Raw genomic sequence first — 13,290 nt, 5'->3', positions numbered from 1 at the left:
AGTTATGGAAGTGAGTCATGGACACTCAGAAAGAGAGATATGGAAAGAATTAATGCATTGGAAATGTGGTGTTATAGAAAGATGGAAAAGATTAGCTATACAGAGAGAATATCAAATTAAGACGTTTTAAGAAGAGTTGGGATGGAAAGAACACTGCTTAAGAATATTATGCAAAGAAAGACCAGATTTGCAGGATATCTTCTGAGAGACAAGAACTATATTACAAAGGAAGGTTGAGGGGAAGAGAAGACATGGAAGACCAACTAGAGAGTGGTCAATACATCGTGGAATGGACTGGTTTAAGAATGACGGAGGCGACAGACAGAGAGAAATAGAGAAGAGCTGCTCATCTGCTGCAACCCTTTTGCTAGAGGATGCTACCAAGTGACGACAACTTCTCTTCATAAATAATAAAATTATTTTATCTCCATTTCATTGTTGTGCTGGGCACTACAATGTGTGCTGTCACATTGTAGTGCCAGGTAGAAGAGGAGGATTAAGTATAATAATCAATTTTTTGATTACTTTGTCTATAACTGAGAATTATAAGACTAACTAGTCTTGTAATTCTCAGCATTATTCAGTGAATGACTCATGAATTAGAATAACCTTTAAAATTCCACTATTGTCAATCTCAATGAGTCATTGAAGGTGATAAAAAGTGCACTTATTAACCCTGACACACACACACACAGATATATATATATGCCTACCACAAAAGGAGATAGGTGACTTTTACTTCAAATTTTATTAATCGCTAATCAATTAAGATATCAGCAGTTTACTTCTCTTGTATTATGAACAGCATTCCAAAAGTAATGCTGGCATGCTTCGAGTGTGAATAGCCTTGAAATGTGTCTAGCCTCGGTTTGGTTTTAGCATCCTCCTGCTGCAGTTCAGTAAACAGTGGTGTACCATGAAAATTGTATCTCTTGTACTGTGCCCCCCACAGTGAACAAGTCTTTTATAACTTTGTCAAAATGTGTAAAACAGTGTATAGTAATCAAATATTTGATGCACCAAAACACATGTACTATCAAAAATATTAAGTGCTACTGATTACAAGGTTTTTAGAGTGAAACAACTAACTTTGTACCTATGACATGAGTACTACATGTCATAGGTACAAAGAACAAGGAATAGCAATGAAGTGGACAGCAAAAACACTGCAATTAATCATTGAAAATTAGCAAATCATTACAGCATGAACATTAGTGGCTGTCAAAAATGTAGAATTTGTGGAACATCTTCTCTACTACTTGGACTTAGCTCCATTGAACTTCTGGTTATCTTAAATAATCAGAATGAATTTGGAAAAAAAAAAAAAAAGTCAGGAAAACAGCTTGCAGCAATAGTATGGAATACTAATATCGAGAGAGAGAGAAATGGTGATTTGGAGTATATATATGTCAAGAAATACAAACAGCACTTTTTTTTTTTTTTTAAATGGAAATTCCACCACAGTAGGCTGTAAACATGCAATACATTAGAACCAATCCATGGTAAAAGGTTACATAATTTGAAAAACTTGCTATAGAAACCAAACATGGAACTAATCTACTTGAGGCTTTTAATAAGCACTCTGGTGGCCTCATCAAACTATGTGACAATTTCATCTGTCACCTAAAGAAATTTACAAGCATCCATACCAGAAGTTGGATTCAAACCCACATGTTGATGATTGGAAGCTATATACTTGACTATTAATGTCTGAAATTATACCAGAAGTTAAGAGGATAAAAAAAAACAATGAAGTGCATTTGAAATGGATTGATGATGATGATCTTATGGGTAATTTGTTGGTGAAAACATGAATTATGGAGACTACAGGGTGAGAGGCAGTAAATAGTTGCATAAAGAGAAGGCTAGGAAGTTGAGTTGCACTTAATCAGGCTTAGAAGTATCCCAAGGAATTTTTGATGTTGTGACTTACAAAAGATAAAACAATTACGAGGAGAATAGGATGTTGTTAGTTGATGGAAATGGTAGAGAGAGCCCAATGCTGTATATCACCATTCAACCCCTTCCCAACATCATTTACATATAAATTAAATAACAATGGCCCCAAACAGACCCCTGGGAAACAAGACAGGAAATTCGGCAGATACAGCGTACGCCAACCTTTCATGATCAGGCAACTTATAGTAAAGGTGGAGTAAGCCCCGATCACTGTCCTTAGCATTTTCCCATAATGTAAAACACATCTCCTAGTGTTTTACATAGTAGTGACCTCTTCCCCCCCCATAATGTATAACATTATGGGGGGAGGTCACTACTCAGACCGGTTTAGACCTTTTTTGAGGTCTTGTCAGTGGGAGCTAGACCAAGAATACTCAGGATGAAGAACTTGTACTTTACAATACAAGTTGCTAAAAAAGGTGTCACATTACAAAAGGCACCAAAAATTACTGAAAAAGAGAGCCAAAAGGCTTCACTTCAGCAAAAAAAAAAGCATTAAAAATGCTTCTTAAAAATGTTACATCTTGGCCTTCTGAAGTTGTTTAAAAAACTCACTTCTTAGTCCCCCCCCACCCCAGGTTACAGATTACCAAAAATTTATAAACTTAATTACCCTTTCTGTCTCATAGTTTATACTACTGACTTGCCCTTCTTTTAAATTGTGACCACACTTCATCTTATTTAAAATATTCCACTCATCAAATCTTTAATCCAAAATTTAGTTTTAAACAACAATAACATCAGTGAGTCTTGATGTCATGTCTTTATTTATGGATATTCACCTTTGCAGCACTTTAAATTTATTGAAAAAATGTTTTTCTACCGATATTATTGATCTCTTTAATTTTGCTATCCATACTGGTTACTGAGGTGTAGTTTTTGACTATACTGACAAGTGGTTCTTGCTTAGCCAGATTTAGCACAGTAGAGTTAGTAACGCAGTCCATCCAGGTGTATCCAAGGATCATTCTGAGACATGTAGTTCCAAAGGAGTTAATTAGATCTGTAGTTTTTTTGGTGCTTATTGTCCAAGTTTGAGAACCATACAAGAAGATGGATCTACTGGTTGCATGGTAAAGTCTTAATTTTGTCTTTAATGATACTAATGATGATTTCCAGATGGTGGAGTTTGTTATGGAAGACAAGAGCCAGCTGTTTATGTTTTCTGATATCATACTTCATATCAACAATAAACCCATTCTAAGGGTTTATTGTTAATATGAAGTATAAAGTTTTCACAACCTATTGAGAATACTTTTGTATGTTGATCTGCAGACCAATAAGTTTAGCCTGTGCCTCTAGTAGACTAGATGTTTTTGGGCATCAACTCAGACATCCTCGCTCTTTTTGGAATCCCTCATCCGGTACAAACCAGAAGATGGCAAACACAGTAGAGGAAGACCATGCAAACAATTTTGGCAATACATATGTGAAACCATCAGTAGGCTGAACTGCAAAACTCTATCTGACATCTACTAGTTAGCTCAAGATAGAGAGACTTGGAAGACCATAATTTGCAATATTTAATTTTTAATATAAATCTCTTTTTCCTTTTCACATTGTATTATATTGTGAATAAACTATGTATCTATGTACTGTTTACTTCTCACAAAGGATACTTTACATAAACAGAAGGTACATTCATGGGTTCTCTCCTCCTCTGGCCAAGTTCTGTATGGAACATTTTGAAACAAACAAAAAAAAAAAAGCTCTTGATATTGCCATTCTCAAATCTTCTTTTGTCTAAAATATATTGATGATGTGTTCACTATTTGACCACATAGCTCAGACAGATTAGATTCTTTCCTCTTCCACCTTGGCAGCCAGCTCTCCATAATCCCGTTAACTATAGAAAAAGAAAATAATAATAGCCTGTCATTAATCCCACATCTGCCCAATGGCATCCTTTGTTTCTTTCGTGAACACAAAAAATATATCTGCTGCCACAACTAAGGTCAGTCAAGTTTAGCTGACAATGCTTTTGGATACCTTCCACAGGATTTAAATGGGAAAAAAAAAAAAAAAAACCTACTATGCTTCATCATTACAAATACAAACTTGACTTTTTTTTTTTTTAGAATCAGCAGCAGATTTAAAAAAAACCCTAATCTAAATAAAATATGGTTGTTAAACTTCCCAAGATTTGGGAAACTTTAATTCTTAGATTTCCTTCCTAACAGCTAAGGCTAGCCAACAGCACACGTTGAGGATACCCCTCATCGGACTTTAGGCTCAAAATTCTTGCATGTCATTATAATTTTAATATTGTATTCCTAAAGATGTCTCTATGACCGATGAAATATTGGAACGATTAAGCGTGTTATTTAATTATTTCTCTATGTTGTATTTAGTACATTAAATTTAATTATGAAAGTGTGCATTTGCTTAAATATTAGTGTAAAGATGTTAATAATAATTATTATCTGACTTCCATGGAGTCAGAGGACTCATCTCAGTAGATGTATTGTCCCTCATGCAAATATGGTAGAGATGTTTCTGGTCAAGAGCTTACAATCTAATGACTCTGTGGATAATAATTATATTGCTCTTGACTTGTACTGTGAAAAGGCAGTGAAGTCTTTATTGTAAAAATATATAATCTCCTAATGCCTTCTTTTTTTGCCTAAAAAGTACTGTCTACTTTCCAAGGAGAATAAGTGAAATGGCACAATTTACAAATAGCGAGTTTCTTATACCCAGCTTTTTTGAAAATTGGCACTAGCCAGCCTTAACTTCCCATCATTACCAAAGTTGAATGCATTCTGATGGCATACTAGATAACAGATACCTTTAAAGATTACACTTATATGTAATCTTAATCCTGATTAATCTTGAGTTTCAGAATTAAAAACCTGATTTTTTTCAACCCCCTCTCTCTTTGTGCTACAGATTAGCTAAGAGTCCTTGCAACTGTAAATATATAGATCTATCAATAATTTATATATATATATATATATATATATATATAAAAAATACTTGTAGTAGTACATGTCCAAATTGAATGTTATGACTAGATTTCTAGCATTCATTTCAGTTGGTATTTTCTATCATCTTTCAGAAATGTCATCTTATATCTCGAAAGAAATCTCGAAAGAAAAAACAAAATATAGCAACGGTAAGTTTTTTTTTCAGAATACTTAATTTGACAGTTTTAGTGCTGTCCATTTTTAAACATTTTGATTTCTATTCAGAGATATTCTTTACAAAACAAAAAAAAATTATTATATGAAACATAAAAATTGAAGGTAAGTTAGCTGGTCTCAGAGGAAGGTGGTAGGATTTTCCCTCCTGGAAACGGAGATTTTTCTTCCTACCAAGCAAGTAAACTGGCTAGAAGAACACACACAATTTACATAGTAGACAATACAGATAGGATTAACTGCCCTATCACAGCAAGTTTTCAAAATTCCAGGGTACTTGGCTATGACAGGCCATTAATGAACCTAACATGAAAGAGAAGGTGGAATAAAAATAATTGAAAAACATAATTATAAACATTTATCAAAACAGATATTGTCATTATTATCAAGGTATTTCCATAGTCCTAAGACTTAGTGTGGGAGGACCTTGCTGACCTTTCTTTACACATGACTATAATACCTCTACTAAAAATCAACTCATTCATTGATAGTACATTCATAACAACCTCTGATAAATCATTCTGTTCCTTGGGTACTCTAAGCAAAAAATCTAATCCTTGCTGTCTTCATTCTTCCAGTAGTGATGCCTTCTTATTTTGACCCTGCTTAATGCAGTGAAAGCAGTTCATTCAATGAACTGTTTTCAATGCATGAAGCAGGATAACTGCAGAAGTATCTATCCATAACTGTCTTTTAGTATGTTTCTATAATAGCTCCTCTTTTTCCACCTATCAGTGAAATTTTGGTAACCTAGAAATCTTCAGCCTATCTTTAAAAGAAGTATGCCATAAGGATAGATTTGGCACCATCTTGGTCACCTGTCTGAATTCTCCTGACCACTTTCTCATCCACTGCTCAGTCTCATACCTCTCTCTTCCAGTACTTTTCTCCATCTTTCCAGTTTAGTTTCCGCTTCTTCTCTAGTATCTACACACAGCAAGATGTCATCTGCATACAACATTGTCCAAGGTGCATCTTCTCATGATGCACCTTGGACAATGTTATAAGAATGTTATCATGAGTTTATGATAACATTCTTCCATATTCCATCTGCAACTTTCTTTTTTGAATTCCTACTCAGTCATGCTATTCACCCATGTAACTACCAGCTGCTATATCCTCATGAACTTGATTTGTGGTGTGATACAGCCCCTCACAAGTACCCCATTTCTCATGCATGGCAATTCCATATGCCAGTGCACTGCTCCAAGCCACTTTCTAAGTTTGTCATCACCAGTTCCATAGTCTCACATATACACCCTTCTGACTTTGACCTGAAATGGTCCAATTTTCGAACAATTTGTCAAACAGATAGGCTTGCAATATGGCATCCTATCACAACACCTCTTTCACACTTCATCAGTTTCCTTCTCACAGGCATTTCACCTGGACACAGTTGTACTGATTTGGGAGCATCATATTCCTCCAGTTTATACCGGCTACAAACATGTAACTCGTTACATGAGACATCACATGTCTCACTGAAAGAAAAGACTATGGACATGTGCAAAAAAAAAAAAAAAAAAAAAAAATCCCAGGTTAAGATTGCATGATCACTCAGAAGCAAATGGCTACTTAAGTATGAAATTCTCTGCTGTCACTAGATCCAGTACTCTAAATTGTGGCTTCTGTTCATGTGCTGTTTACAGTAATTCTTTCAGTAGCTGCCTAAATCATATTTCCTTTGTCCCATTATCTCATTGCAGTCTGTATCACCATAATTTGTTTTTCACAATAATTACTAACCATGTGCTATCATTGAGGTAATTTGCGGATTCATGCCATCTACCAGGCAGCAACTCACTATATTTTGTCATGGTGACCTCTGTTCCAAACCCTACTCCTAATTTCTTACTCTTATTGGTTTTTGAGTGACTCCTACCCATGAAATGTAAACTTAGTACATCAGTACCATGAATGAGCTGAGATCTTTTGTCTATTTTTATTAATTTTATTTATATAATCTAGAAGCCCTCCTCTGAAGACCAAACATGGGATTTTTGAGGCCATTTCAGGCTTCCAATAAACAGGGTGGTTTTTGCTGACTATACATCAAAAGAACTCCCTAGGATTATTTTTGGCTTCATTAGCTAACTGCTGCTCATATTTCAATTTTGCTACCCTTACCAACCAAGTCACCTTCCTTTCCTGTTCTTCATAATCGTCATGGAATTGATCATTACCACTCCTCTTATGCTGCCTCCATAATACCTTTTTCCCTCTGTATCACACGCTTAATTTTTTAATTCATTGATTTCACACTTACCTTATTTAACCTTCTGACTCTTGGAATATCACCCAAGCTGCATTGATCTATTTTCCAGCGAACTCCTCATTCCATGGTACATATGCAGGCTATCTACTGAGCCTCTCATAAACACCAGCCTTGTAGTTCCACATATATACCCTTTCCTCACAGAGGTCCTTGCACTGCTGGCAACCACCCAGGTAATCACTTCATGGTCACTCTCACCAACTGCAGCATGATTTGACACCTCATTTATAATAACATCCTCTGATGAGATGATCAAATCCAAGATCCTCGGTCCTCATTTACCCTCTGTTATATACTGCCTGAGATAGTTGTCCCTCAAAAATTCATTTTCTTACCTCCAGTTGCTATCTCATCATGCCAGTATATATTGCCATAATTAAAATCACCCTTTTCTTATTTGTTTGGCTAATTTGATTATACATTTCATAGTCACTACCATCCACATTACCAGGTCTATAACATCTGATTAAGTATTTCATTCTATTCACCTGTATCACTCACCATACTGCCTTAACCACGTTACTGGCCATTATGGATCAAATATGCATCCTCATAAGCTTCCTATCCATCTTATATTTCAATGTAATATGAATGGTATTATAATTTTAATATGCACTTCGCATCCATGGTAACTTGGACGTATATATACGTCCTGGCCGGTAGCGTGGTTAAAACCACTGGCACTATTTCCCTCTTGCATCTCTACCTTGTATGGATTTAACTCTTTCTCTGTCAATAACAGCATCTCCCTCCCCTTTTTACCCTTTCTATCTTCACAAAATGCTTGTCTTCTTCCTCATTATTTTTCTGTATAATTAAATTATTGAATATTTCCTTTTCTATTCTTATGATAGACCATCATTTATCCATAAAGTACCAAGTAATCCTAAGGGCATTCAAAAAATTTAGTATAAACCAAATAGTACAAAATGTACTATTGGTTTGCAAATAACCTTTCATGGTCGGAGGTTGGAAGCAACATAAAAAAAAAAAAAATGTGCATGTAACCCAAGAGGAAGCGGTGGGGGAGGGGGGGATGCATGCTTAATGAGGAGCAGACGTCTGTGGTAAGTTCTTATATCTTCAATCTGGATCAGTCCACTGCTGGACAAAAGGTCTTCCCCAATTTTTGCTATTCCATTTCTGTTTTCAGCTTTTCTTATTCATTGCATTCCAGCAATTCCTAACAATCACATTCAACCATATTTTTTCTTAATGTCTTACCCTTTGTCTGATGCCATCTATAGGTCTCCAATCTGTTAACGATTTAGGCATCTTGTGTTATTATATCTTGCAGTTGTTCAGTCCATCTTTATTCTGAATGCATAATGTGACTGATGTCCTGTATGCCTGTTCTCGATCTTATCAAACGTGAGAGTATCCTGTCCTTAAGTGTCACACTCAGCATATTCCTTTCCATTTATCTCTGAGTACTTTCAATTTGTGAACCATGTCTTCAGTTAAATTCCAGGTTTCACTGCTACAAGTAATTACAAGTAACACACAAACACTGATCTTTCCCACTTCGAACTAATGGGAATGTCACCTTTGAAGATATCTTCAAAGTACATCTTTCATTTTCCCCAAAGCCATTCACAATCTAGATATGTCCGTTTTATTTATTCTATTTGTTCGTTTTTAAATTTTATAATTTGTCTTAGATAAACATATTAATCTAGCGCCTCTCTACTTATCTGTCTTGCACCATAATTCTTTTTTTGGTGTTAAATTGTCATTCATCATATAATAAAATTAGTTTAATCCTTTATCCAAGTGTGAGCAAACAAAGTTTGCACCTGAAAGTATCTTCAGGACTGGGGTAAGGTAGTGCAACACCAAGGCAACTCGTTGCAAAGGTGGATCAAGCTACCAACACTCCTAATTCAGTATCTCCTATAATGCAAAACACATCTCCTTGCGGATAAGTCTAATGTTATGCATTAAGGGAAGGGCCACTACCCAGACTAGTTTCGACCTTTATTGAGGTCTCTTCAGTGGGAGCCAGGCCCAAGTGGAGATACCAGGCAGAAGCATTAGCAGGTCATCTCCACCTAAAAAAAAAAAAAAAGTCATTCATCATAACGTAATTTTGTTTAAATTTATCTTCAACTCAATATATGACTGTACACTTGGGCCAGTTTCCCTAACTTTGTTTAGGGAAACTGGCCAAGAGAACTATTATTAGCAAAACACTGAGTCAATATTGTATTTTTCTGTCTTTTTTCTCTGTTTATTGGAAATTCTTTACTTTTTTTTTTATGTGGTTTGATAACAGAAGTGGCATGGTTATAATATATTTCAAAGTTTTTATGCATGTATGTTTTTTATGCCATATTTTAACAGTAGCTCTAGGATAGCTGAGGTTTTGATGGAGTCAAATGCTTTTTCAAAGTCCACAAAGGAGGTTAACAGAGAGGTTTATTATATTCATTATCTTTTCTATAATTTGCCTTCTATGGACATGATCAATGGTATATATAATTATGTCTAAACCTTGCCTGCTCCTCTGATTGCATATACTCAAGCTGTTGCATTATTTTGTTATCACTTTTGTAATTGTTAGTACTGCTGGTAATAAACTAATAATCCTATAATTTTTAAGATTCTCCTTTTCACCTTCTTTGTGAATAATTATTATTAATGCACTGTTCTTTGCTTCTGAAATTTTTCTGTTTTAAGCAGTTCTTTCATATTGCAAGCAAATCACTAAAATTATAAAATACATTATTAATAATGGGAGAGAGAATTTTTCTTCCTCTTATAAGCTACAGATATTTTCCTAATTATTACTACTGTCTTTTAGGTCTCGCTGCTGGTATTGGCATCTTAATGGTCATCATAGGAGTTGCACTTGGCGTATCAGTTATGTTTGGCATTGGTTACATGAAAGCTAATGGAAAATGCTGACCCCCCCCCATCATCATTAAGAACTTATTTCACTGCAAGTAGTACTTACATCATTCGTTGCTGTTTTACTATACTGTAATTAACGTGGTTAACTAATCTTGTACGTAATGTAGAACTACAGTCTGTATATTTTATCAGTTGGTGATTATCCTTGTAAATAAATTTTCCTTAAAGAGAAGTATTATGTACCTTAGTTATAAAAATGTTTCCATTTGGACTACTAATGTTCTAGGAAACTTCTATGAGGAATATTGAATGAAATGATTTTAATTTTAAAACAAATGGAGAGTAAACAATGAGTGAACACTTCTGTGTGGTTTGCAGATTAGTTTATCACTCAGAACATCGCAATGTAAATAGCCTGGTAAGTAAATATTGCTAGAGTAAGTCATTTACAATGTGAATGCCTTACTCTAGCAATGCACTGCATCAAACATCTCTTATACTTAAAACAGATTTCTGCAATTTCTAGGAATGGTTGATAACCTGTTTTTATTCCTTCATACTTTTAAGAAATCCCTCCAGTCATTATATATCTGATATTTATCTATCAACTGAGCTGTTTAGAACATATCACATTGACCTCAAAGTACCAATGTTGCCCTCTAGTGCAGAATTTTCCAGCTTATCTAACTTATAATATTGTGTTACTGTGCTCAAGACTTGTGACCTCTAATAAGTGAGATTTTTTTAACACCACTATCTTTCACAGAGAAAGTTTTTTGTTTAACTGGAAAGGAAAGTAAATCATATTTGACAGAAAATTATATTTGTCTTTATCCAAACATGAGCAAGCAAAAGTGTGCATGCAAAATATCTTCCCATACTTCCTTCTCAGGAGTTACATATAATTGCTCACCTTGGTCAGTTTGTTAAACACACTCCCATCATGCATGAAATCTAGCACTTCTTTAGACTCTGTGTATGTCATGTCTTTCCAATCTATATGAGATAGTAGGTGAAGCAGATACCAAGGGATAAACAGGGGAGGTTGGTAATTCATCACCATAAAACATAACCAAACTGAGCATGATGTGGTAGCACCAGTTGTGCTAGTGCCCTGTTCAGTAGTTCATACATAGCTTTGTCTAAAGCAGTTTTTTAAACTTTTGAGACTGCAGAACCCTATCTAAAATGATGTTTTTTGCAGAATCCCTAAGAAAATTTTATAAAACATTTATCAGAAAGGAAGCTCTGATAATGAATGGTTATATATAAAATATTTTAATCAGAAACATTTAAAGAATTATTTTAAGAATAAATTTAACTTATGACTGTTTACTCATATTGGTAAATAAATTTAATAAATAATTACAGTAACATTAACACCTTCACTGCCCTGTAATAACTGGTGAGTCATGCCCCTAACAAAGATAAAGATCATTCTCACACATAAGACATAGTTTCACCAGATAAGTGTTTTTCCATTCATGAAAAGTTTTTTCAGAAACTACATCTAAATATAAGTCATAAATGACTGTATGCTCTGGGCAGCCCCTAGAAGTTTTCATGAAACCCTGGTGTTCTGCAGAACATGGTTTAAGAAACACTGGTCTAAAGGATCCTAAAAAGTCCATTTAAGTACTAAGAAGAAAGTATCCAAGCTCATATATGGAGGAGGCAAGTACTACAAGCATTGCAAAATTTTGATAGATAGATCACAACCAAAAAAGAAGTTGAAAAATGCATGCTGCATTAGTTCTTATCACCGATGGGGATATAGCAGCAGATGACCTCACCTCGGTGTTCCATCCCCATTAGTTTTTTAAAAAGAAGGGGGAGAGGACAGCAACTATGTTCCATCCCCATTAGTTTTTTAAAAAGAAGGGGGAGAGGACAGCAACTATACTCACCATGGATACTTGAAGAGGAGAAAAATGTTCAAATGGCCTGATAAATCTCACTTCTTTTAATGCTGATGGCAGGGCTGTGGTATGGCAACTGCATTATGAAATAATGATCATAAGCTGGGAGGCAACATTGAGTAAGCTGGGGTGTGTGGGTGTTCTGGAGTTCTGCTACCAGAAAAATGCCACAACCTATTTAATTCTTTCTTGCTTACAGTTTATCCATCCAGTAATGATTATTTTTAGGAGGGTAATGGATCATTGTGACAGGGAATATGTTCCAAAATAGCTCCAGGAGCATGAATGACTGCCAACAGTTCATTGGATGACTGAGCATCTGTGGAATAAGGTGAGCATTTGACAACAGGAGTTACATCCCATTTGAGAGCTAACTAGAGAATCAAATATGCATGAGTCACCATCCCTACACTTTAGAGAGAAGGCTGTTCTGAGAAATAGTTACTTGTTAAGTATGTGTATCTAATAAGGGGATGCTTAGCATAAATTACTTATCTGTTGCAATGAGCACTAAAATTGGCAATATGGACTTTTTGCCACAAGTGCCAACTTATGAAAAGCTTATTAATAGTGTCAATTTAGAAATATTAAAGGAAGCAGATTTGAAAAACTAAAAAGGCACTCATTTACAAGACGTATATATTAAAATATAAGTTTTCAAAACTTTATACATTTATTCCTGTCTATTCTATTAATTTTTCATTTAAATGAAAACTAAAATGGCATCGATTTGCAAAAACCACAAATGTTTTATCTGAAAGTCTTGTTTAGTTATAACAAGGTTATATTTTATATTTATAACAGTATAGAGCATATTTCTCATAAGAGTCAATTTTGAAAACTTAACAGAAGTTCATGCCATATAAATAGGAAGCAGCATTATAATTGCTAATTTCCTTTCATATGTATTTTTATCTATTTGATATCAATAATGCAAATTAAACAAATGCTGATGGAAAATGAAATATCTAAGGCAACCATTCAGATATATATATTTATGTTAATAACTGGAAGGAGAACAGATTAGGATTTTTTCATCTAATATATACACATCTCACCTTCTTGTGATGTGCCCCATTATTAGATATCCACCTGGATATTAAATGGATGAGCATAGACTAGAAATTAGGACTAAGTAGATCAA

General features: G+C 34.7%; 1 protein-coding gene across 2 annotated transcripts in view; it reads left to right on the top strand.

Moving 5' to 3' along the window:
• LOC150101007 (uncharacterized) overlaps positions 1–10,459 on the top strand; it is a 107,777-nt gene extending 97,318 nt beyond the window's left edge. For both annotated transcript variants that reach the window (XM_090401507.1, XM_090401506.1), the window contains exons 23-24: positions 5,018–5,074; positions 10,178–10,459. In XM_090401507.1, the coding sequence (XP_090257633.1) occupies positions 5,018–5,074; positions 10,178–10,281 (161 nt within the window). In that variant the 3' untranslated portion in view covers positions 10,282–10,459. The remainder of the gene's footprint in view (positions 1–5,017; positions 5,075–10,177) is intronic.
• Positions 10,460–13,290: the final 2,831 nt, after the last annotated feature.

The sequence above is a fragment of the Typopeltis vanoorti genome, chromosome 12, assembly GCF_054136105.1.
Source record: "Typopeltis vanoorti isolate ZY-2024b chromosome 12, IOZ_Tvanoo_1.0, whole genome shotgun sequence".
NCBI lineage: Eukaryota > Metazoa > Arthropoda > Arachnida > Uropygi > Thelyphonidae > Typopeltis > Typopeltis vanoorti.
Note: the sequence above shows the minus strand (reverse complement) of the source record. Positions and strands in the feature narration are given on the sequence as shown.